The sequence below is a fragment of the Xiphophorus maculatus genome, chromosome 17 (genome assembly GCF_002775205.1).
Source record: "Xiphophorus maculatus strain JP 163 A chromosome 17, X_maculatus-5.0-male, whole genome shotgun sequence".
In the NCBI taxonomy this organism is placed as follows: domain Eukaryota; kingdom Metazoa; phylum Chordata; class Actinopteri; order Cyprinodontiformes; family Poeciliidae; genus Xiphophorus; species Xiphophorus maculatus.
Window position 1 is genome coordinate 13019490 of NC_036459.1, and position 24468 is coordinate 13043957.

The window sequence follows — 24468 nt, forward strand, 5'->3', positions numbered from 1 at the left end:
ACATTTTCGACATCATAGTATACCATGTGATTTTTTGGACATTTTTGACATCATAGTATACCATGTGATTTTTTGGACATTTTCGACATCATAGTATACCATGTGATTTTTTGGACATTTTCGACGTAATACTATAGTATGTCATTTTTTGGACATTTTCGACATCATAGTATAGTATGTGATTTTTTGGACATTTTCGACATCATAGTATACCATGTGATGTTTTGGACATTTTCGACATCATAGTATAGTATGTGATTTTTTGGACATTTTCGACATCATAGTATACCATGTGATGTTTTGGACATTTTCGACATCATAGTATAGTACGTCATTTTTTTGGACATTTTCGACGTAATGCTATAGTATGTCATTTTTTGGACATTTCGACGTCATAGTATAGTATGTCATTTTTTTGGACATTTTCGACGTCATAGTATAGTATGTCATTTTTTTGAACATTTTCGACGTCATAGTATACCATGTGATTTTTTGGACATTTTCAACATCATAGTATAGTATGTCATTTTTTTGGACATTTTCGACGTCATAGTATACCATGTGATTTTTTGGACATTTTCGACATCATAGTATAGTATGTCATTTTTTTGGACATTTTCGACATCATAGTATACCATGTGATTTTTTGGACATTTTCGACGTCATAGTATACTAGGTGATTTTTGTGACATTTTCGACGTAATACTATAGTATGTCATTTTTTGGACATTTTTGACATCATAGTATACCATGTGATTTTTTGGACATTTTCGACGTCATAGTATACCATGTGATTTTTTGGACATTTTCGACATCATAGTATAGTATGTCATTTTTTTGGACATTTTCGACGTAATACGTATTTCATTTTTTGGACATTTTCGACGTCATAGTATAGTATGTAATTTTTTTGGATATTTTCGACATCATAGTATAGTACGTCATTTTTTTGGACATTTTCGACGTAATGCTATAGTATGTCATTTTTTTTGGACATTTTCGACGTCATAGTATAGTATGTCATTTTTTTGGACATTTTCGACGTCATTGTATACCATGTGATTTTTTGGACATTTTCAACATCATAGTATAGATGTCATTTTTTGGACATTTTCGACATCATAGTATACCATGTGATTTTTTGGACATTTTCGACGTCATAGTATACCAGGTGAGTTTTTTGGACATTTTCGACGTTATACTATAGTATGTCATTTTTTGGACATTTTCGATATCATAGTATACCATGTCATTTTTTGGACATTTTCGATGTCATAGTATAGTATGTCATTTTTTGGACATTTTCGACGTCATAGTATACTATGTCATTTTTTGGACATTTGGAAAATGTCAATTTTTTTGGACATTTTCGACGTCATAGTATACCATGTGATTTTTGTGACATTTTCGACGTAATACTATAATATGTCATTTTTTGGACATTTTCGACATCATAGTATACCATGTGATTTTTTGGACATTTTCGACATCATAGTATAGTACGTCATTTTTTTGGACATTTTCGACGTAATGCTATAGTATGTCATTTTTTGGACATTTTCGACGTCATAGTATAGTATGTCATTTTTTGGACATTTTCGACATCATAGTATAGTATGTCATTTTTTTGGACATTTTCGACGTAATACGTATTTCATTTTTTGGACATTTTCGACGTCATAGTATACTATGTGATTTTTTGGACATTTTCGACGTAATACTATAGTATGTCATTTTTTGGACATTTTCGACGTCATAGTATAGTATGTCATTTTTTTGGATATTTTCGACATCATAGTATACCATGTGATTTTTTGGACATTTTCGACGTAATAGTATACTATGTCATTTTTTTGGACATTTTCGACGTCATAGTATACTATGTCATTTTTTGGACATTTGGAAAATGTCAATTTTTTTGGACATTTTCGACGTCATACTATACTATGTCATTTTTTGGATATTTTTGACGTCATAGACATTTTCGACGTCATAGTATAGTATGTCATTTTTTTGGACATTTTCGACGTCATAGTATAGTATGTCATTTTTTTGAACATTTTCGACGTCATCATATACCATGTGATTTTTTGGACATTTTCAACATCATAGTATAGTATGTCATTTTTTTGGACATTTTCGACGTCATAGTATACCATGTGATTTGTTGGACATTTTCGACATCATAGTATAGTATGTCATTTTTTTGGACATTTTCGACATCATAGTATACTAGGTGATTTTTGTTACATTTTCGACGTAATACTATATAGTATGTCATTTTTTGGACATTTTCGACATCATAGTATACCATGTGATGTTTTGGACATTTTCGACATCATAGTATAGTACGTCATTTTTTTGGACATTTTCGACGTAATGCTATAGTATGTCATTTTTTGGACATTTCGACGTCATAGTATAGTATGTCATTTTTTTGGACATTTTCGACGTCATAGTATAGTATGTCATTTTTTTGAACATTTTCGACGTCATAGTATACCATGTGATTTTTTGGACATTTTCAACATCATAGTATAGTATGTCATTTTTTTGGACATTTTCGACGTCATAGTATACCATGTGATTTTTTGGACATTTTCGACATCATAGTATAGTATGTCATTTTTTTGGACATTTTCGACATCATAGTATACCATGTGATTTTTTGGACATTTTCGACGTCATAGTATACTAGGTGATTTTTGTGACATTTTCGACGTAATACTATAGTATGTCATTTTTTGGACATTTTTGACATCATAGTATACCATGTGATTTTTTGGACATTTTCGACGTCATAGTATACCATGTGATTTTTTGGACATTTTCGACATCATAGTATAGTATGTCATTTTTTTGGACATTTTCGACGTAATACGTATTTCATTTTTTGGACATTTTCGACGTCATAGTATAGTATGTAATTTTTTTGGATATTTTCGACATCATAGTATAGTACGTCATTTTTTTGGACATTTTCGACGTAATGCTATAGTATGTCATTTTTTTTGGACATTTTCGACGTCATAGTATAGTATGTCATTTTTTTGGACATTTTCGACGTCATTGTATACCATGTGATTTTTTGGACATTTTCAACATCATAGTATAGATGTCATTTTTTGGACATTTTCGACATCATAGTATACCATGTGATTTTTTGGACATTTTCGACGTCATAGTATACCAGGTGAGTTTTTTGGACATTTTCGACGTTATACTATAGTATGTCATTTTTTGGACATTTTCGATATCATAGTATACCATGTCATTTTTTGGACATTTTCGATGTCATAGTATAGTATGTCATTTTTTGGACATTTTCGACGTCATAGTATACTATGTCATTTTTTGGACATTTGGAAAATGTCAATTTTTTTGGACATTTTCGACGTCATAGTATACCATGTGATTTTTGTGACATTTTCGACGTAATACTATAATATGTCATTTTTTGGACATTTTCGACATCATAGTATACCATGTGATTTTTTGGACATTTTCGACATCATAGTATAGTACGTCATTTTTTTGGACATTTTCGACGTAATGCTATAGTATGTCATTTTTTGGACATTTTCGACGTCATAGTATAGTATGTCATTTTTTGGACATTTTCGACATCATAGTATAGTATGTCATTTTTTTGGACATTTTCGACGTAATACGTATTTCATTTTTTGGACATTTTCGACGTCATAGTATACTATGTGATTTTTTGGACATTTTCGACGTAATACTATAGTATGTCATTTTTTGGACATTTTCGACGTCATAGTATAGTATGTCATTTTTTTGGATATTTTCGACATCATAGTATACCATGTGATTTTTTGGACATTTTCGACGTAATAGTATACTATGTCATTTTTTTGGACATTTTCGACGTCATAGTATACTATGTCATTTTTTGGACATTTGGAAAATGTCAATTTTTTTGGACATTTTCGACGTCATACTATACTATGTCATTTTTTGGATATTTTTGACGTCATAGACATTTTCGACGTCATAGTATAGTATGTCATTTTTTTGGACATTTTCGACGTCATAGTATAGTATGTCATTTTTTTGAACATTTTCGACGTCATCATATACCATGTGATTTTTTGGACATTTTCAACATCATAGTATAGTATGTCATTTTTTTGGACATTTTCGACGTCATAGTATACCATGTGATTTGTTGGACATTTTCGACATCATAGTATAGTATGTCATTTTTTTGGACATTTTCGACATCATAGTATACTAGGTGATTTTTGTTACATTTTCGACGTAATACTATATAGTATGTCATTTTTTGGACATTTTCGACATCATAGTATACCATGTGATTTTTTGGACATTTTCGACGTCATAGTATAGTATGTCATTTTTTTGGACATTTTCGACGTCATAGTATAGTATGTCATTTTTTTGGACATTTTCGACGTCATAGTATACCATGTGATTTTTTGGACATTTTCGACGTCATAGTATAGTATGTCATTTTTTTGGACATTTTCGACGTCATAGTATACCATGTGATTTTTTGGACATTTTCGACATCATAGTATACCATGTGATTTTTTGGACATTTTCGACATCATAGTATACCATGTGATTTTTGGACATTTTCGACGTAATACTATAGTATGTAATTTTTTGGACATTTTCGACATCATAGTATACCATGTGATTTTTTGGACATTTTCGACATCATAGTATACCATGTGATTTTTTGGACATTTTCGACATCATAGTATAGTACGTCATTTTTTTGGACATTTTCGACGTAATGCTATAGTATGTCATTTTTTGGACATTTTCGACGTCATAGTATAGTATGTCATTTTTTTGGACATTTTCGACGTCATAGTATACCATGTGATTTTTTGGACATTTTCGACGTCATAGTATACCATGTGATTTTTTGGACATTTTCGACATCATAGTATAGTATGTCATTTTTTTGGACATTTTCGACGTCATAGTATACCATGTGATTTTTTGGACATTTTCGACATCATAGTATAGTATGTCATTTTTTTGGACATTTTCGACGTAATACGTATTTCATTTTTTGGACATTTTCGACGTCATAGTATACTATGTGATTTTTTGGACATTTTCGACGTAATACTATAGTATGTCATTTTTTGGACATTTTCGACGTCATAGTATAGTATGTCATTTTTTTGGATATTTTCGACATCATAGTATACCATGTGATTTTTTGGACATTTTCGACGTAATAGTATACTATGTCATTTTTTTGGACATTTTCGACGTCATAGTATACTATGTCATTTTTTGGACATTTGGAAAATGTCAATTTTTTTGGACATTTTCGACGTCATACTATACTATGTCATTTTTTGGATATTTTTGACGTCATAGACATTTTCGACGTCATAGTATAGTATGTCATTTTTTTGGACATTTTCGACGTCATACTATACTATGTCATTCTTTGGACATTTTCAACGTCATAGTATAGTATGTCATTTTATGGACATTTTCTACGTCAGTAGTACTATGACGTCGAAAATGTCCAAAAAATGACATACTATACAATACGATTAAGAATTTGATCATGTGTGTAAAAAAAAAGAAAAAAAAAAGGCAGTAGATAAATTAACCAGCTGTTCGCTTTGCTCATTTTTACCTGCAAGCCTTTCTTAATATAGGAAAGGCTTGCATGAGTTGCACCAAAAAACAAGTCGACAGAAATCAAGCACATTTTAGAATACCTTGTTTTGTTGCATTTAATGGCAATAAAATACTTATTTATTCATTCTTTTAGAAGCTTTACAGAAATTTCACATCTAGGCAGCAAATGTAAACTTAAATGACACAATAAATAAACCTGATGGTAACTGTGACCTGCTTTACAATACAGTTTGACAATAGTGCAAAAAAAATAAAATAAACAGAAGTTCAGTGTTCTTATTTGACAAGTGCTACTTCTTAAAGGAAAAAGGCTGGAAATTATTATTTTCTAACTTTCAGTGGGAACACCATCACACACATGTCCCACAAATTCAGTGCAAGCTTTCTGGGTTTTTTTTAAAAGCATTTCTTAGATGTTTGTATGCTAACTATTGTACAATTTGATCAAGTTCAGAGATGATGAATTGAACAATTATCCTCTGGTCATCCTCTGGTGACTTTTTCACCAAAGATGTGTTTCCCTGATCTCAGCGATCACCTGACTGGCCCTCTGTAATGCCTGTTGGATAAAAATGTACTAATTAATAATAAAAGTCAAAATAGGAAGAACTAGATTCCTACACTGGAAGGGCGGCGCATGTTACCTGCAGCATGTCGGCAGCCTCCTTGCGCCGCTGGGCCATGTCTTCAGACTCCGTCAGCAAGTCGTTGAGGAGGCCTGACTTGTACAGCTGTCCGACGAGCTCGCTCTGCAGGCTGTCCTTCACGTGGTTCACCAGGAAGTGCATCACCGCCTTTGGCACACTGCGGAAGGGGGGGCAAAGTAAACGGATGGAGATCCTCAACCAACATGACGTCATTGGTGTCACCCTTAAAAAAATCCTATAACAGTAGAAAGCTTTTTTTTTTTTATGCTTCACTTTTGAGTATAAAAAGTTAAGCAATGACATGTCAAAAGGCTCCATTTTGTACACCACTTTTCAAAGTCAGAAGGCCAAGAGAGCATGCCATTGAAATAAACTTCTAGAAGCACACTGTGGATTTTTATCAGGGTATAAAGGTTCAGCAGGAGATCCCTGGGCCCACCTGTCCTGGATGTTCTTTCGGACGATGAGGAAATACGACTTGATGAGGCGCTCGATGACCTCGCAGTCCCTCTGCTCCCGTGACGACAGCTTCCTGGCAACCGGGACCGGCTGGGGAAGCAAACCAAAAGGTCCAAACAATGAAAGGAGTTCATTTATAAAAAGTTGAAAAAAATCCAACAATGCACTTTGCAGGGTGAGGTTTGGTTACCACGTCAAGCAAGTTAACAACTCCTTTCAGGGGACTTCCTGGTCCGGAGCCGGCCGTTTCCTCCCCCTTCTTCAGCATCCCTCTCCAGTTCCCGGTGCCGTCCTGCTCACCTTGAGGCCCTGCAGCCGCTCCCTAACACACACACACACACACACACACACAAACCAAGGGTTAAAAGCAAAATAGTTAGGATAACAAGGATTCACAAAAATTGTTTCTGGTGGAACAAGCAAATACACAAACAAGTTGGCCTGCATCTAATTTACTTGTCTCTGATTTAATCCTACATATCAGGACTGGTTTGTGGTTGGTGCAGTGGCAGGTTCATGATGTGGGAAGCTTTGTTGCAGGTTTGAATTTATGCATTAAAACACTCTCAAGAATGAACCAAAGATTAAATGGTGTGAAGCAAAGCAGTACCACAGCCACGACGTGGGGATCTACTGCACAAACGCTTGAGATAAAAGTACAGAGATCAAAAAGTCTTTAAGTGAAACGAAACTGGGCAATCCAGCACTGGAAGTCAAAACTATTAAAAGGTGTGAAGCAGGGCAATGGCAAAGTCATGCTGTGGGGGAACCTGGTTGCTTTAAATGGGGATCAAATTTACTGCTGAGAGATTATAAAAAGGAATCCAAGCAGCTTTCTGACATTTGTAAGCAAAGCTAAAATAACAGCTGGGCAATACAAGGAGCCACATAAACCCGACTCGAAATGGGTTTTAAAGAAAAGCAAACGAAACCCAACGTTTGTCCTTCAACTGTAGAAGTCTGGCGTTAAAAAGTTTCATCAGTACCACAGGTTCCTGATCCAAGAGACATGTAGTTAACAAGGTTGAAATCCAGAAGGAACAGTGGGGTAAAATTTGCATTTGATGCACAGTCGACTTTTCAAGTTTTCCCATTTACAAAGAATGGAGAAGTCTGTAATTTTCATTAGAGATGCACCAATCTGATATTGATATCTGTGATGCACATGCCAGTGACGTACTGGTGCAGTTATTAATGAAATTTGTAATAAAGTCTGCATGTAAACAAAAACGTTTTTCTGTATCCGATCGGCCGATACGAAACTGATATCAAAATCAGATCCGTGTGTCCCTCTTAGAAAAAACAAAACTGTTCAAATTCACCAATAAAACCCCAAACGGGATCTGAGCCTCACAAGATCTTCCTAAGATCAAAGAAGCATTAAAAAGTGTTGAGTTGGAAAAACAGGGAAGAGAGGGAGATTATTATTTTTGGAGGGTTTCCTGTGGGACGAGCTTTGGTTGAAGAAAAACACGCACACAGCTGTTAGAGCAAGTTCCATCAGTCTGAGGGACAGCAACACGTCTGCAGACAAAGATCACAGTGCATGCCAGCAGCTCATGCACATCCATCCATCTAAGCATCCATCCATCCATCCATCCATCCGTCCGTCCGTGCAGCACCATCAGACCCACAGCCGGCTGGGCGCGGAGCCAGCAGGCTGCAGTTTGTGCCCACCTTGGCACTGTCCACGTCTGTTCCGGACGCAGAGGGCTCGCCAGAAACCGCAGCTGGGCCTGCCGGGCCTTTGCCAACAGACTAGCAGGAATATGAGGGCAGAAATGTGGAAGAGGAGAGGAGGGGAGGGAGGAAAAAAAAAGGCTCTGAGAAGACAGAAGTAAAAAAAAAAAAAAAAAAAAGGCGAGGCTGGCAGTGGGAAGTTGAGAAGACTCTCAGAGAATGAGCCTGGAGATTTAGGATTAGATTCCTGGACGGAAACTATCCGGAGCTGTTTGCGTTTGCCGGTCGTCTCGCTGTGAGCAGACGCTGCAGATTCCAACTCTAATATTAGAGCAAATGAGACTGAGACTTCAGAAACCCGACTCAAACGTTTACCTTATCCCTCGGTACTGCGGCGGGCAGCTCTCTCATCCTGTTTCTCCTCTGCTCCTAGAAATTAAAATAATAAAAATAAATAAATGAAACGGTAAAAAAAAAAAAGAAATTCCGGTCAGATGAAATTAGTGAAGCGGGTGCGCACCTCTATGTTGTTATTCATGACTCCGCAGGCGTCGGCAAAGTCTGGGTGCTTGGTGTTGATGTAGGCCAGCTCGATTGCAACCAAGTTGTGAACCTGCAACGAGGAGAATAACTCGTCCTAAACTCTGCAGCCAATCAGACGCAGGCGTGCGGCTAGAGGTTTGTACCATCTCGTTGGTGATGGGGAGTCTCTTCCTCAGGAGGGAGGTGACCACTTCAACGATGGCTTCATGAAGCTTTGGGAATCTCTGCAGCTCCTGACAGATAAAACGGTGTGACCATGAACGTGTGTGTGTGTGTATCTGGAGAAGATGAGGACACAGAATGAGTGTGTTTTTTCTACCTGGGTGCTGTAGTTGCTGCAGTGCTGGATGATCCGCTGCATCTCCTCGTGAACCAGCTCCACGCAGCGCAGGCTGGGCTCCTCCAAACGCTTCACCTGCTTCTTCACCAGCAGCTCGAAGGAAACCTCAGGCACGAACAGGGACGGCCGCGGGCCCTGGCGGCGGGGACGGCGGGGGACGGCTTTATTATCAGGGCTACGACTAATAAGTCAACTACTCTGAAGATTAATCAAATAAATTTTTTTTTTAAAAAGTGGCGCATTCTGTAGATTTTTCATTTAACCACTTCAGTCTTTTATATGCAGTATAAAAATGCAAATAAACAACTAATTAATTTTATTGTCTAAAATGCAAACAGCATAGGATTCCTTTAGCTTTACTTATCGACAGTGTGGAACTGATCTGTTGATTTAAAAAAAATTTTTTTTTGATTAAGCGATTAATAATTGGAAAGGAAAAATGGCAGGAATAAAAAGAATTTAAGAAGTGGCAGCAGAAACTGCCACTTGAGTTTTGATTAGAATATATTTATAGACAAAGGAGTTTGTTTGTTTTTTAAGGAGTTTTTGCTTAATTACAGCTCTGCAAACTGCATGTTTCAGAGTCTGTGTACTCCTGTTGATGATTAATCGATTACTAATTGAGGTGATTACTCCAATAATCGATGGCGATTCGTGCTTTCGGCCCCGTTTATTATTATTTGTTATTTCCTGTTTGAACGGAAGGACGTGAGACGCACCGTCGCGTTCCTGATGGCCGTCAGGATGTCGATGGTGCTGAGTCCTCCGAGGGGATCCACGGACTCCAGCGTCCGGCCGAACGTCTCGTGGAATATGTAGCAGATCCGGGCCCCGCCGCACCTGAAACGCAGCGGCCGGAGATGGAGACGGTCGTCATGTCAACGCTGCGGCATCCGACTCACAACTTCCAGCATGTTAAAAGATGAAAAATCTGTCTACAACTCAACTCCATGAGCTAGATGTCATCTGTTGCTCTGCAGTCCGTTTTATTACTGGTGCCTTGTAAACTGGCCATCACACAGATTGATAAATTGGTACAAATTCATTTATAAAACTATAGATATCTCTCACTCAGCATTTCCAACAATGCTTGCACTTTTCGCTGTAATAAGTTCATCACTCTGATGGTCCCAGACGTACATCATTAGATCAATCCTCATTTCATTTTGCTGCTACCAACGATGGAAACAACTTGCAAAAAAAACCCCCCAAACACTAAAGCTCAAGTACGTTCAATATTGACATTTATCAACTTTTAAAAAATCATAGTACCTTACGTAGGCCTGTCACTATAATCAATAAATCAATTAAAACAAACTCAATAATTTCCATTAACATGATTTACTGTTTCTCTCCCTCTCTTTCTACCAAAAGCTGGATGATAACAGTCTTCAGTTTGGTGTTTTGGTCTCAACAATTTTGCTTACAAAGACTTCAAAATTCATTTTATTTGTTGTCTTATTCATTTACTTTGGATATTTAATATCTCTTCCAGTTGTAGTGTTAAATATTCATCAGAATTTAAAGTTTACTGATCTTTGAGAATGTGTTCTTTATTTTGCCATTACCATTATATTACTTTAAAAAATGGCCTCAAAACAACAACATTACTCGTTTGTCATAGTAACTTCTGGAACAAAAATGATCGACCAGAAAAATGTGTAATGGTGACAGGCCTAAATGTACTTATTTTTAAAAACTGCTCACTTATGTGTATTCAGTTGTTCTTTCTCCATTTCATGACATTCTTCAGTTTTCAGCTGTGTGACATTTTAACGTTTTCTGAACAGGTCATTGTTCAAAATAAGAATTTGTTCTCAGTCATCTTATCTTGTCTTAAAGGTTAAATAAATAAATAAAATCAGAAACCGAAAGCGGTTCACCGGCTACTTACAGCTCTGCCGTCTCGATGTACTTGGCCGTGCCCTCGATGGTGTTGCAGTACTCCGTGGCGAACTTGGTGATAAGCTGCAGCAAGGTGGCGCTCTGGTCTTCCACGGGCTCGCCGTAGCTGCTGAGCAGGGACTGGTACTGGGCCGCCAGGACGTTGATCCGCGTCTTCAGCTCTGGGAGGCAGTCTCGGATGTGATGCATCAGTAGCCTGACATTAGCAGAGGAAAGGGCAGAACGCTTGGCTTTAAATGACAGACATTAGCAATTCTCTGGGAAGACGCCTGCTGCTCCAGGAGGAGCGATGCGGCTTTACATCATGTCCTCTGATAACAGGGACGGTAAATATGGGAGCATAAGCACAAATACAAAATATGAGAGCTGAATGTCAGAGAGTTGTTTTACAAGTTCTTTGGTCTATAAAAAATGAATAAATAAAAAAGGAGAGCCACATAATACGAACAAAACAACAAACATCATTCAGCAGGACTCCTGCCTGGGTGTAATTTGTTGTTGTGGGGGATGTGAGAGGCGGCTGCACGCTTGAAGAAATTGAAAAAATTGAGCTGAAATTATGAGAATTTATTTTTACTGAGGCGACTCAGAGCTGCAACATCAGCTGCTTCAGAGCTAGAAACGTCGTAGGAGGTGCAGATAATAAGTCAATATTTTGTATATCAGAAATAAAGAAAAAAAAAACTGCGTTGTTGTTTTGTAATTGATGTTTAGCTTGGAACAAAATACTTAATTTATGTAAACATATTTTTTTACCTCTGTCTATGCGACATTCAGAGACACATAGGAGTAGTTACAAAGTCAGACTTTCATCACCTTAGAATATTTCCTGGATTATAGAACTAATGTCTTAAAAAAAAATTAAAATCAAAGTTTTAAAATAGCAAAAATATCTGCAGTTTAAGCTTTTTTAAAAATGTCTTTGGTTTGATGAAATGTGTGTTTATTTCGTCATTATATTTGAAGAATAGCAGTAAAGGCACAGTGGGCAAAAGGTTAACAGACATGAAGCACGGCAGTGGGAGCAGCTTGATGTGGGAATGCAAATTCTGATCTTTTTACTGCTATGAACTTTTAAAAACTGACTTTTCATGCACTGCATTATTGCTGAGCCATTTCCCCCAGAGGTGAGCTCACCTGTTAAGGGTCCGGGCCAGGTATTTGGTTCCGTTTCTGTTGGCCAGCGACGGGTATTTCTTCTGCAGGAAGGCGTACTCGTCGCGGATGGCGTCGGCCACAGACTTCTTATTGTTGATGTCCAGCTGACTCCTGAGGGTTCAGACCAGAAACATTTACAGAAAGAAATCTACATTGTACCACAACAACGTATGCCTGAGTTCACTTGAGCTAAGCTAAGAGCAGGGGTGGGAACTATGATAATAACATTGCATCTGGAAGGACAACAATCTACCCATGATCTGCAAAAAGGGGAAGATTGTCTGTAACACACATTCTATACAATAAAGGTCTATGCTTTCACATCAGTTTTGTTTCTTTTCCTTCAGCCTCACAACTTAGCTTCTGCTTTTAGGGCTTTAATGATAAAACCATAAACAGTTACTATTATTTAGTTGGCATTCAACTCTTAATATATAATTAACATTAAAGCCATATTTAGTTGGTGCAATGATAAAAGGTTGGAGTTGTTTTGATTGTACATTAAACACGTCACTTCTGATATGCATCATCTGAAGCTGAAGTTAAATAATGAATATGATAATCATCATACACAATTTTTCATTTAGTCACTTAAACGTTTTTTAAACCTCAGTTGTGTTTGACTCAAGTTAGTAAAATTATACAAACAAATATTATTTTTTATCAAATTGGGATTTTACGAGAAAAAAAGAAAACTTATAAATTTCTCTTTTTTTGCCCTAATGCCTACCCATAACGATGAGGCATCATGGCCACTTTCATGTTTGATAATAAAATGCTGCTCACACCTGTTCACAACTCCAATGATCCCCAGCTTAACAGGAATGACTCTGCCCATCAGCACGTCCATAGCGTCCGTACCGGCGTCCATCAGGTCCAACTTGGTCACCACGGCCAGCGTCCTCCTGCCTGAAGATTCACATCCATTCAAAACGAAAACTCGGCGAGGATCGCTGCCATTTAAAGATCACGTTTTGCTTTCGTACCGTCTGGATCCACCTCCCGGGCCACCTTAAGGGCTTCCGAGGTGGCCATGTCCGTGTTGGCCGCCGTGACCGCCAGGATGATGCAGTTGGGGTTGGAGATGTGCTTAAGGATCAGATCTCTTATCTGGATCTCGATGTCTTTGGGCTGATCACCCACAGGCACCTGGAGAGGAGCGGGTCCAGAAGGTAGAGGAGATGGTGTCAGGTTTCTTCACAGAGCGATCGAAAGGCTCGTCCTGCGGGAGCCGGAAACGGGATGGGTTACCTTGGTGATTCCTGGCAGATCCACCAGTGTGAGGTTGACGACGTGAGGGGAGAAGATCTTCAGGTGAATGGGATCGTCGCTGATTCCCTGCAGAGGAACAGGAAGTTAGCTCAGCGCGTCGTCCGTCACAGAATCAGAAGCAGCGAGATACGTTTAGATTCTCCTGCAGGCTGCGATCAGATGAGGAGTATATTGCTGTTCGCCAGGCAGCAGATACCACAGGATCTTTGTTATTCTCTCCAGCAGTATATTTATAACTTAATAATGTTAGACTACACTTGAATAATGGATTTCCAAAAGACAGCCCAGCTCCTGCCAACCCCCCAAACAGTCGTATCATTGAGATGCCTGAGATTAATCAGCTCTAAAATAACTAAATAAACGTCAGTATCAACTTTAGACACAAAACTCCAGACAGCGACTCAAGAATGATACATAAGCAAGGAATGGTTAATTCGGATGGGGACTTTTACTTCTTTTAATCAGTTAATTTAATCATTACTGACAAATAATATTTTTACAGGGCAAAATGCTACACAGAAAGCAAAGTATTCAACTTTTAACAACCCAGTGACTTTTACTCAGCAGCACTTTGGTGCAGCCAAGGCAGCTTTTAGTTATGAGACTTCATTAAAAATAGTAAATGATTCCAAATCCTGTTTTTATTGCGGAGGACAAAGTACATTTTTCAACCGAGCCCAAAACTGCTTAAAACCGTTCTTTCTTCTGTTAAGGCTAAAGAGCTACAGTCATGGCCAAATGTTTTGAGAATGATTCAAATGTTAATATTTACAAAGTCTACTGCTTCAGTTTTTATAACGGCAATTTGCATATACTCCAGAATGTTATAAAGAGTGATCAGCGTAACAGCAATTAATTGCAAAGTCAATATTTGCCTAGAAAATTAACTTTATCCCCCAAAACACATTTCAACTTCATTGCAGCCCTGCCTTAAAAGGACCAGCTAACATCGTTTCAGTGATTGCTCCATTAACACAGGTGTGGGTGGTGATGAGGACAGGACTGGAGATCAATCTGTCATGATTAAGTAAGAATGACACCACTGGACACTTTAAAAAGAGGCTGGTGCTTGGCATCATTGTTTCTCTTCTGTGAACCATGGTTACCTCGAAAGAAACACGTGCAGTCATCATTGCACTGCACAAAAATGGCCTAACAGGAAAGAGAATCGCAGCTAGAAAGATTGCACCTCAGTCAACAATCTATCGCATCATCAAGAACTTCAAGGAGAGAGGTTCCATTGTTGCCAAAAAGGCTTCAGGGCGCCCAAGAAAGACCAGCAAGCGCCAGGACTGTCTGTTAAAAGTGTTTCAGCTGTGGGATCGGGCTACCGGCAGTGCAGAGCTTGCTCAGGAATGGCAGCAGGCAGGTGTGAGTGCATCTGCACGCACTGTGAGGCGGAGACTCTTGGAGCAAGGCCTGGTCTCAAGGAGGGCAGCAAAGAAGCCACTTCTCTCCAGGAAAAACATCAGGGACAGACTGATATTCTGCAAAAGGTACAGGGAGTGGACTGCTGAGGACTGGGGTAAAGTCATTTTCTCTGATGAATCCCCTTTCCGATTGTTTGGGACATCTGGAAAACAGCTTGTTCGGAGAAGACGAGGTGAGCGCTACCACCAGTCTTGTCTCATGCCAACTGTAAAGCATCCTGAAACCATTCATGTGTGGGGTTGCTTCTCAGCCAAGGGAGTCGGCTCTCTCACAGTCTTACCTAAAAACACAGCCATGAATAAAGAATGGTACCAGAATGTCCTCCGAGAGCAACTTCTCCCAACCGTCCAAGAGCAGTTTGGTGATGAACAATGCCTTTTCCAGCATGATGGAGCACCTTGCCATAAAGCAAAGGTGATATCTAACTGGCTCAGGGAACAAAACATAGAGATTTTGGGTCCATGGCCTGGAAACTCCCCTGATCTTAATCCCATTGAAAACTTGTGGTCAATCATCAAGAGACGGGTGGACAAACGAAAACCTAGGAATTCTGACAAAATGCAAGCATTGATTGTGCAAGAATGGACTATCAGTCAGGATTTGGTCCAGAAATTGATTGAGAGCATGCCAGGGAGAATTGCAGAGGTCCTGAAGAAGAGGGGTCAACACTGCAAATATTGACTTGCTGCATTAACTCATTCTAACTGTCATTAAAAGCTTTTGTTACTCATTGGGGCCTGCCATGCAAAGCAATGGCAGGAACCTATTGCTATTCTCCCAAGAAAGGTGTCTTTAATATTATTATAATTCTTTATTTTTCATCCGTAACCGTTTCAAATGAAGTTTAACAAAACTTCCAAAATAAAAGCCTTGACAAAATTTTAAATCGTACTGAATGGTGCACGTCCACCTTACTTAACGTTCTTGTGATTCTCCACATGCTATTGATTACGTTGCAGCGTTCTTTAGCATCGATGCTAATTTGTAGCATGACAACGCCGGGCCCAAACCGACGGGCACGCCTTGGCAGGCCCCGGCTAAATTTCTTCAGAAATTTTCTAGTTTAGTCTGCCCCTCTGAGCTGCTCTTTAGAACCACAGTGATGGCAGAATGTCAGAACTACAGACATGGTGGAACATTCAATTCTACTTCTTTTGTGTTTTATTTACCGTTGTCATAGCAACTGAACTAACGGGCGTGGGGAGGAAAAAGAATGACCCGGTTCTAGTTAGCTGAGGTATAAAGCTACTGTACAGGAGCTGTTGCGTTCTGTTTTTATGTACAGATTGCTTAATATGCCGTCAGTTATCAGCTATGAAATACTTCTGGAAGTTGTTAGAAAGTATTATGTTGTTTAGATTGCTTTTATGTTACATGAGTCAAATCTGTTTAGCTATTTTGTGTCTTTCTGTGAACATGTTGGTGTATTAAAAAAAATACCAATAGATTGTATATTCTTTATGCAGTAGGCAGATGGGGGTAACAAATGGGGGTTATTCTTAGACTTAAGTGTGTGACAAGCTGTATTTTTGCAGTTGGCAGAAATACAACCTAACATTATATCATCATTGTTTATTTATAAAATGATTTAAAAAATAATATTGTTGCAACTATATTGTTGCAGTTTTAGATCCTCTGTATTAAAGGATCTAAAACTGTTTATTACAGGAATGAGTATGTTCTCTAGAACGACAAAGAAAATAACATGGACACAATGATTATTTTGAAGAAAGATCAGGTCTGGTGCTGTTTGGAAATGTTTAATAAATGTTAAACCAGAACAGATTCCAGGAGGATCAGTGAAGCACAGATTTGTTTAATCATTCCTACCTGTTCTTTACTTTTTACAGGAAAATCAACATCTGTTACACTGACACCAGTCCTGGTGTGTGTAACAAATGCTACAATCACAATCTTTAATATGGTTTCTTTAATATGGCCCCATGGAGGCTGAAAGCCTCCATGGGGACAAAGCAGAATTTTATTTTGGGGCCGTCTATATCTGCTATTAATTATTACTGCAAATCAACAGACGACTAGATAATTCGAACAACTGCTATGAACTCATTGCATCTCTGAATAGTGCTGTTTATGTTATATCTTATATGCATATCATCTAGTGGAGACAAAAGCAACAAAAGACTAGTATGCTCTGGACTTAAGATGGACACATGTACACATATTCATGACATGATTTCATTAAAGTAAAAAATGTAATTCCAGTACCGAAAAATTAACTTTATACCAGGTGAGTCTCTCTAACCTGAGAATGTGAACCTGTACTGGGCTGATTCTGTGCCTTCAAATCATTTTAACAATACTCCTGGAAAAGATTCATAACTTATAACTTATAAGTCTGAAACAGGAACAGGTCTGAAAAACAGTCTGAGTGCTACACTCAAGAGAGAGATTCATTTGATGCATCAAAGAGTGATGTCATCACTGCTGATGTCATTGTTACCAGTAGAACTGAACATTCTAATGGCGCATTCACATCAAACACGTTTTGAGCATCAGGTGAGTCTGGTTTATATTCAAAGTCTATGTGGAGTGTTGGATGTGTTAGATGTGTCAAACACTCCAAACGGTTCAAATCGCGCCGCGCTAGACGCTGGAAGCGAGTCGCAACGGCCCTCGACGCGCCTCCACATAGACTTTGAATATAAACCAGACGTGCCTGACGCTCAAAACACATTTGGTGTGAACGCACCATTATATGTCCAGTGTCACTTTAGGTCAGTTCTTCTCAATTCCAGTCTTTAAACCTCCTGCTCTGCATGTTTTAGATGTGTCTCTATTTCAGAACAGCTGATCCAAATGATTGCATGATCTCTTCTGCAGTCATCAAGTACTGCAGTAGCATGTTAATCACCCACAGATTCAATACAGGTGTGTGGCAGAAGGGGAACACCTAAAACATGAAGGGCAGGGGGGCCTGAGGACCGGAATGGAGAAACACTGCATTAGTTCCATCATATTAGGACCAAAGTCCAGTCCTAATATGATGGACTCATTGTTTTGGGTCAGGGGTAACATTTAGAGGTAAGATGCTAATTAAGTTTTAGTTAGGGTTAGGGTTAGGAATAGACTAGTATTGGTTAGGGTTAGGGAAAATGTGTGGGTTAGGCAAAATTGCAGCTACTAAAATGAAGGGAAATCAATGCAAAGTTCTAATATGGGTTGAAATAGTTTTGACAAACCTGTACAGCATTTTGTTTTCTAAATCATTATAAACAATGATGGTATAATGTTAGGTTGTATTTCTGCCAATTGTGTAGCTGCAGTACATTAGTAGTCTAATGTGTTGAATGTGCTGAGACACATTCAACACATTAGAAACCAATCAGAACCAAAAGTTTGTCTTTTGGTTCTGATTGGTTGTTTCTGGACAGTAGCAGAGCCAGAGGACTTTTCACAGATTCTCTGTTTCATATTCTACTGTCAGACACTTTTAACAAATATTCATCCATCCATCATCTAACACACTTATCCTTGCACACACACATTCACACTTTAGGGCAATTTAGAGAGATCAATTAATCAATTAATTTTTGATCAATTTTACCTGATCAGTTTTTATATAGGAAAGTTTTAATAATATTTCTTATGCTGTTTTGAACTCTGAAACTGATCTTGTGTTTTCTCCATTGATTTTGGAGTCAGGAATTTTATTTGCGTTGAGGCCTGTGTTTGTTTTTACTTACCAAATTTGTGTAAAGCCTCAAATTTCCATAATGCCCAGTTTTAGCTAAACATGGGTTTGAATAGTGACCTAGTTTAGTACCACCTGGGTGTGGGTCGGCGTAAAGGTCGAGCCGGGCATAGATTGGCCTTCATACCAATGCCAACATGAAGGCCCTCCATGCAACCAGTGGAGGTTGGTCGCATGGACGTCTGTCTTCCCTCAGACCTCCATGTTTGTGTGGAGGGCTGGGTTTGCATGGACTCCTCTGGTTGCAACCTGGGAGTGGGTCGGCACAAAGGCCGAGCCAGATTATGGGAGACCCCTGGTTGATTGAAGGTCTGTCTTTCCTCAGACCTCCCTGGTTGATTGGACGTCTGTCTTCCCTCAGACCTCCATGTTTGTGTGGAGGTTTGGTTTTGCATGGACTCCTCTGGTTGCAACCTGGGAGTGGGTCGGTGCAAAGGCTGAACCAGGCTATGGGAGACCAATCGTTGATTGAAGGTCTGTCTTTCCTCAGACCTCCCTGATTGATTGAAGGTCTGTCTTTGCTTGGACTCCTCTGTTTGCAGGGTGCCTTCTGTCTGCAGGGGGGTCTCTGGTTGGGTGGAGACTCTAAGATGGTTATTTTCCAGAGCAAGTTTCAACTTCACCTTCAGGTCTGCAACATGACCCTGCAGAGATTTCATTGTTTCTTCCTGGGCTTTGAATTTGGAAGCTTGCTCAGTGTGACTTTTGAGCTGCTCTTCATATTTAAGTCTCACTCTGTATTCTTCTACCATGACTTCTATCAGACCTTTGTTGCGGGAGGCGTATTTTTCAGCCTCCCTCTTAAAATACTCCAGCTGTTGAAGAACGCTCTTGTCGGCTGTAACTTTAGAAGAGCAAGAAACCTTTGATACATCTTTATTCTCTGGCACGTTTCTTCCATGTTCACGTTGGAGTCGCAGGTGATGTTCTTTTACTACCATTTTTTGCAGTTTCTCAATCTCCTCCTGCTGTGATTTGACTTCAGCCTGACATGCAATCCTTCGTTCTCTTTCCTCATGGAGATCCAAAATCTTACTCTGCAACTCGTTTTTAAGATCGTCTACCTGCTTTGTCAGATCAATGACCTGTTGGCTTGTCTCTTCCACGACTTCCTCTGAGGGGGTAATCTCGAAGCCAGCAGAGGGAGTTGTTTCCTGCTTGACTTCCAATGATGTTGGACTCTCAGAGTCGCCGGAAGGACCCGATTCCCCCTGGATCTCTGCTGATTCATCTTCCGGTTTAATGGGGCTGTCTATGTCTTCTTCAAAAGAAATGACAGCGTCGTAGTCGACTTGGATGTTCAGGTCCATCATGTCGACCCATGAAATCTCAGCTGGAAAAGCTTCATGCTCACAAGCAATCTGTTGTTGCTTCATGTCGATGTTCTGGTAAATTCTTGCTTCTCTGAAAGGCGTGTAATATCTGGAATCGATATCCCGCTTGTTTCGATTAATTTCGAACTTGCTCTGAAGAGTGATCTGTCGCGATAGAACTGTGGAACAGGTCTGAGAAAACTCTGTCTGTGAGCTACATTCAAGAGAGAGATTCCTTTGTGGTATCATAGAGTGACGTCATAACTGCTGATGTCATTGATACGATTGGAACTGAACATTCTGACCTCATATAATGGTGCATTCAGAGGGTTAAAAACTACAGTGATGTTGGAACACTGAGTTACTACCGAAGGCTGAGCTGCCATTCAGAAATACAGAAATAGCACCTTGATGGAACATTTAATACAGACAAGATGGCAGAAGAGCAAAGGAAGTCACGAATCCTGATACCCCTTAACTGACAACCACAATGGACTGTCGAAGTTAGAGCATCACATACCCTACATAATAAAAGCCTTTATATTTTTCACAACAGGTAATTGCTGTTTTGGTCATTATATGACTGGTTTAATCCAACCACTATTAGACATGGGATTATTGTGGCCCTTTAAAATGAAGCTTACTGAAAATTTCAAAATAAAAGCCTCAATATTCCTCTCAAGTTAGTGCACTGTCTTAGGCAGACAGAGTGGATTTCTGACCCCAAAACAGTTTTAACTCACCCTCACAAATATGGCTCTATTGGTATGATAGTCGGTCATGATGACACCATCTCGCTCTCATCGCTGCTATTACTGTGAGTGAGGTACAGATATGAATCTACTACTATCAAAGACGAGAAATAGCCCTCTGGCACGCTTTAAACGATTTTCGAATAAGTCTCACGGTTCCTGAACAGGAAGGAGTTGTTTGGACTGTTTTTTTTTCCAGAAAAACTGGCTGTGTGTCTCACAAAGATAGAATTCTTTCTCCACCTTTCTGTCTCTCACACACGACAGTTGGCTGAGGTCAGAGCTGCCCTTTAGAACTACAATGATGGCTGATGGTTAGAACTACATTAATGGCGGAACACTCAGTTACTAGGGAGGAGGGTTGTGTTACCAGTTAATGATGGTGGAACTCTGAGTTACGCAAGGCAGTGAATTAACATTATCACAAGCATTAGCATTTCACTGCCCTCCTTTAGCATTAGCCTTTTGCCTAAAAAAAAGCTTTTAGCTATTTTTCTTATTTATTAGCAACGCTTAGTACATTGAATGGAGTAAGTCAATGTAAGACAACATGCTAGTGATGCCCCACATGCTACTGACAGCATTTTGGCTAATGTTAGAAATATGGCTCATTTTAACTTGTACACTAATTTCAACATACTGCATAAGTCCATGTTACTCAACATGTTTGTGACTCTCCACATGCTATAAAGTACATTGCAGCTTACTTTAGCATTGATGCTAATTTGTAGCATCAGAACGCTGGGTTCCAACCGACAGGCACACTTTGGCAGGCCCTGTTTAAGTTTCTTCAGAAATTTTCTAGTAATATGATTGCAATTGTATTTCTGTATGTGATGACAATATCTGACATACACACATGAAAGCCAGAGGGCAGCAGATCATGTGAAAATATAATATTTGTGTCATTCTCAATACTTTTGGCCATGACTGTACACCCTGTCCAACAATATTAATAACAAACATTGACTATGTAGTTGAAAATATGTTAAAAAATAAATCAATAGAATTAAGGATTTTAAATTTTATCATTTAAAATAAAAATAATTCTTTGGCCTATGAGTACTTTTAAATAGATGCTTTTTGCCTATATGGTTAAAAAAAATTAACACCATAGGTTAGTTTGTAAAAAAATAAAAAATTAATAAAATGAATGCCCTTTAAAATACTGTGGGAAATGTAAACAGGAAATAATATTTAAAAACAGTGGAAACATAAATAAAAAATAAGACAAGAAATTTATATTTAACAAAACTAATTATACGGCTTGATAGCTGTTTGTTTGCTAAAAGGTGCCGTCACTCCCGTCGTCGTTATTTCAATCTTTCGTACCTCTGCATTTTTTTTTTTTTTTGCTATGTTCCCGACCCTTGCCGGTTATAAAATACTGTCGTTTTATTTGTTATTATTATTAGCACAGTCCTAGCTTGCTACGTCAATGCCCTATTTTGTTGGAGCTAGGAGGAACTTTAACCCCATTTCAAAATGTAAGAGCTGGCGATCAGAAATTAGCGTCTCAGGTATAAATCCAGTAAAGACGAGAGTCTGCGTCCATGACGTACGAAGGGTCACAGTTAAACCTTTGCAGAGTTTGGACTGACTTTACAGGAGTTATAACGTCTACCTGCGGAGAAATACTCACTGATATAGTTTTAATCCTGAAAGTTAAAGCATCTTTTTCCCCCCCAACTCACAAAAAATAATCACTAAACAACTGATTCAAAAATCACTAATTTTGTTGCCCCAAATGGCAATATTCATGCTGCCGACATAGAGAAGAAGTTACTCTCTCACTTAATAAATACAGATAGACACAACAAACAATTCACAAGAGACTGAGGGTTTGGTGTATTTAAGTTTTGATGAACGAGGCTTCGTGGTAGAATAGTACAAGATCACAAAGCCAAGGATTTATTAAACCCAAACAAAAGGCTAAAACAACATTTTGCTTTTCATTTTGTTTTCCAATCGCAGTAACTTTTTGGCCGTCAGGAAACACACAAACACACCACCTCGGTCGTAGCTCTCCATCTCACCTTGTTATTCCCCGACACTCGCTCCGTTTCGTTTTCAATTTCCTGTCGGATTTCATCAAAATCTGAGTAGATCTGCAAAATGGAAAGAAAAAAAGGAGGAAAGCTTCACAACAAGTCATGACCAAGATAACCACACTGTTCAGGATTACGTGGAGGAGTACCTTATTTTTAGTGTGTAAAAACTTCCCCCACTCCTCCACATCTGTGAGACACAGTGAGAAATTGAGTCATAAACATATATTTAAAAAAAAAAAAAAAACAGTAACAACTTATTAAAGCTAGAAAGAAACTGCTGTGTACAGGAGGCAAATTAAACACAACTAATGCAAGGATCAACATCTGGCCAGAGGTAATGTTGTGGTTTATCTAAGCAGCTAAGAATATGGGAGAGGAGGAGGAATCATGGCTGAGCTACAAGACGCTAAATTCAGCTATGAAAAATACAGACACCTGGAACGCTGTAACTCTGAGGCGCTCTGCTTTGCTTCTGCATGTGGTTCGGAAAATAGTGACACAGAGAGAGAAAACTGATTGCTTTACTCCAATCATGTGGGAAACTATCTAAAGATAAAGATAATAAATAAAAAAAAGTCCAGCCTATTTAATTCTACAGGATCAGGATTCCACATTTATTGTGTATCCTTACTGTATTTGTTGGATTTAATGGAAAAAGTAGCAGTAAAGTGCATCCTAATATATAAATCTCTATAAAATTCAAAATGGTGTGTTTATTTATGTTCATTACTGCATTGGATATTTTTTTCTATTGACCGAACACCACATATGTCAAGGAAAGAAGTGAATTTCTTGCAGGCACCCACCTCCCTCCTCATTTTTCCGGCGGTCTCCAGGATCTACGTGGACCAGCTGAAGGATGAGGGGCCGCCTGGTTACAATGCCAGTCCCACGGGGCAGCAGGTCCCTGCCCACCAGGCTCTCCAGCACAGAGCTCTTTCCACTGCTCTGGAGGCACGAAGACAATATAAACACAGCCTGATATGGAAACATATTCAGCCAGCTGGGGTGTTTGCACTCAGGAACCGACCTGCTTTTAGACAACTGGGGCTAATTTAAGAATGTGGGCTGATAACATTCACCAGTGTGCAGATTTGATCATGTGCATCAGCTCCAATAAAAACGGTTTCGTCATAACCATTTGGTCAAATCTCACTTATTTCAAGGATATAATAAAGTGCAATTAAATCAAACACTGCAATTTTTAGTGCTTCCGCTTCATTCGTGCATGTTTGAAGCAAGGTTATAGGGCTAGCATGACAGCTGCTATCACCAAAATGCTCACAGGCGCAGCTTTTTACCTGAGTCCCCACCACTGCAATCTGCGGCAGCTGGATGATATCGGCCCCCACGGTGTTGAACACATCCTGCAGCTTGTTTATCACGGGGATAAGAGCCTCCATGTTTGCTGGTCAACGGGTTTTAAAGAGGCTCTATGTCGAGATGGAGCCAAAGTCATTCAATGTCCCCCCGGAACCACCATTGCGACAACGGAGACCGCGTGGAGCTGGGAGTTGCAGTTTCTTCAGCTGAAAGGAAAAAGACTA

General features: G+C 38.9%; 1 protein-coding gene across 2 annotated transcripts; it reads right to left on the reverse strand.

Annotated features, from left to right (window-relative positions):
- Positions 1–5739: 5739 nt before the first annotated feature.
- Positions 5740–24413, reverse strand: LOC102237758 (dynamin-1-like protein). 2 transcript variants are annotated; one of them, XM_023349994.1, is made up of 19 exons: positions 24223–24413; positions 23728–23869; positions 23068–23108; positions 22907–22978; positions 13642–13728; positions 13377–13539; positions 13179–13299; positions 12370–12501; positions 11222–11428; positions 10047–10167; positions 9307–9462; positions 9131–9220; positions 8965–9057; positions 8820–8873; positions 8442–8522; positions 6955–7086; positions 6745–6854; positions 6303–6462; positions 5740–6217 (listed from the first exon to the last, which is right to left on the reverse strand). In XM_023349994.1, the coding sequence occupies exons 1-19, from the start codon at positions 24322–24324 to the stop codon at positions 6161–6163; spliced, it is 2121 nt and encodes a 706-aa protein (XP_023205762.1). In that variant the 5' UTR covers positions 24325–24413; the 3' UTR covers positions 5740–6160. The 2 variants fall into 2 exon arrangements, with proteins under 2 accessions (XP_023205762.1, XP_023205763.1); XM_023349995.1 differs by lacking the exon at positions 8442–8522.
- Positions 24414–24468: the final 55 nt, after the last annotated feature.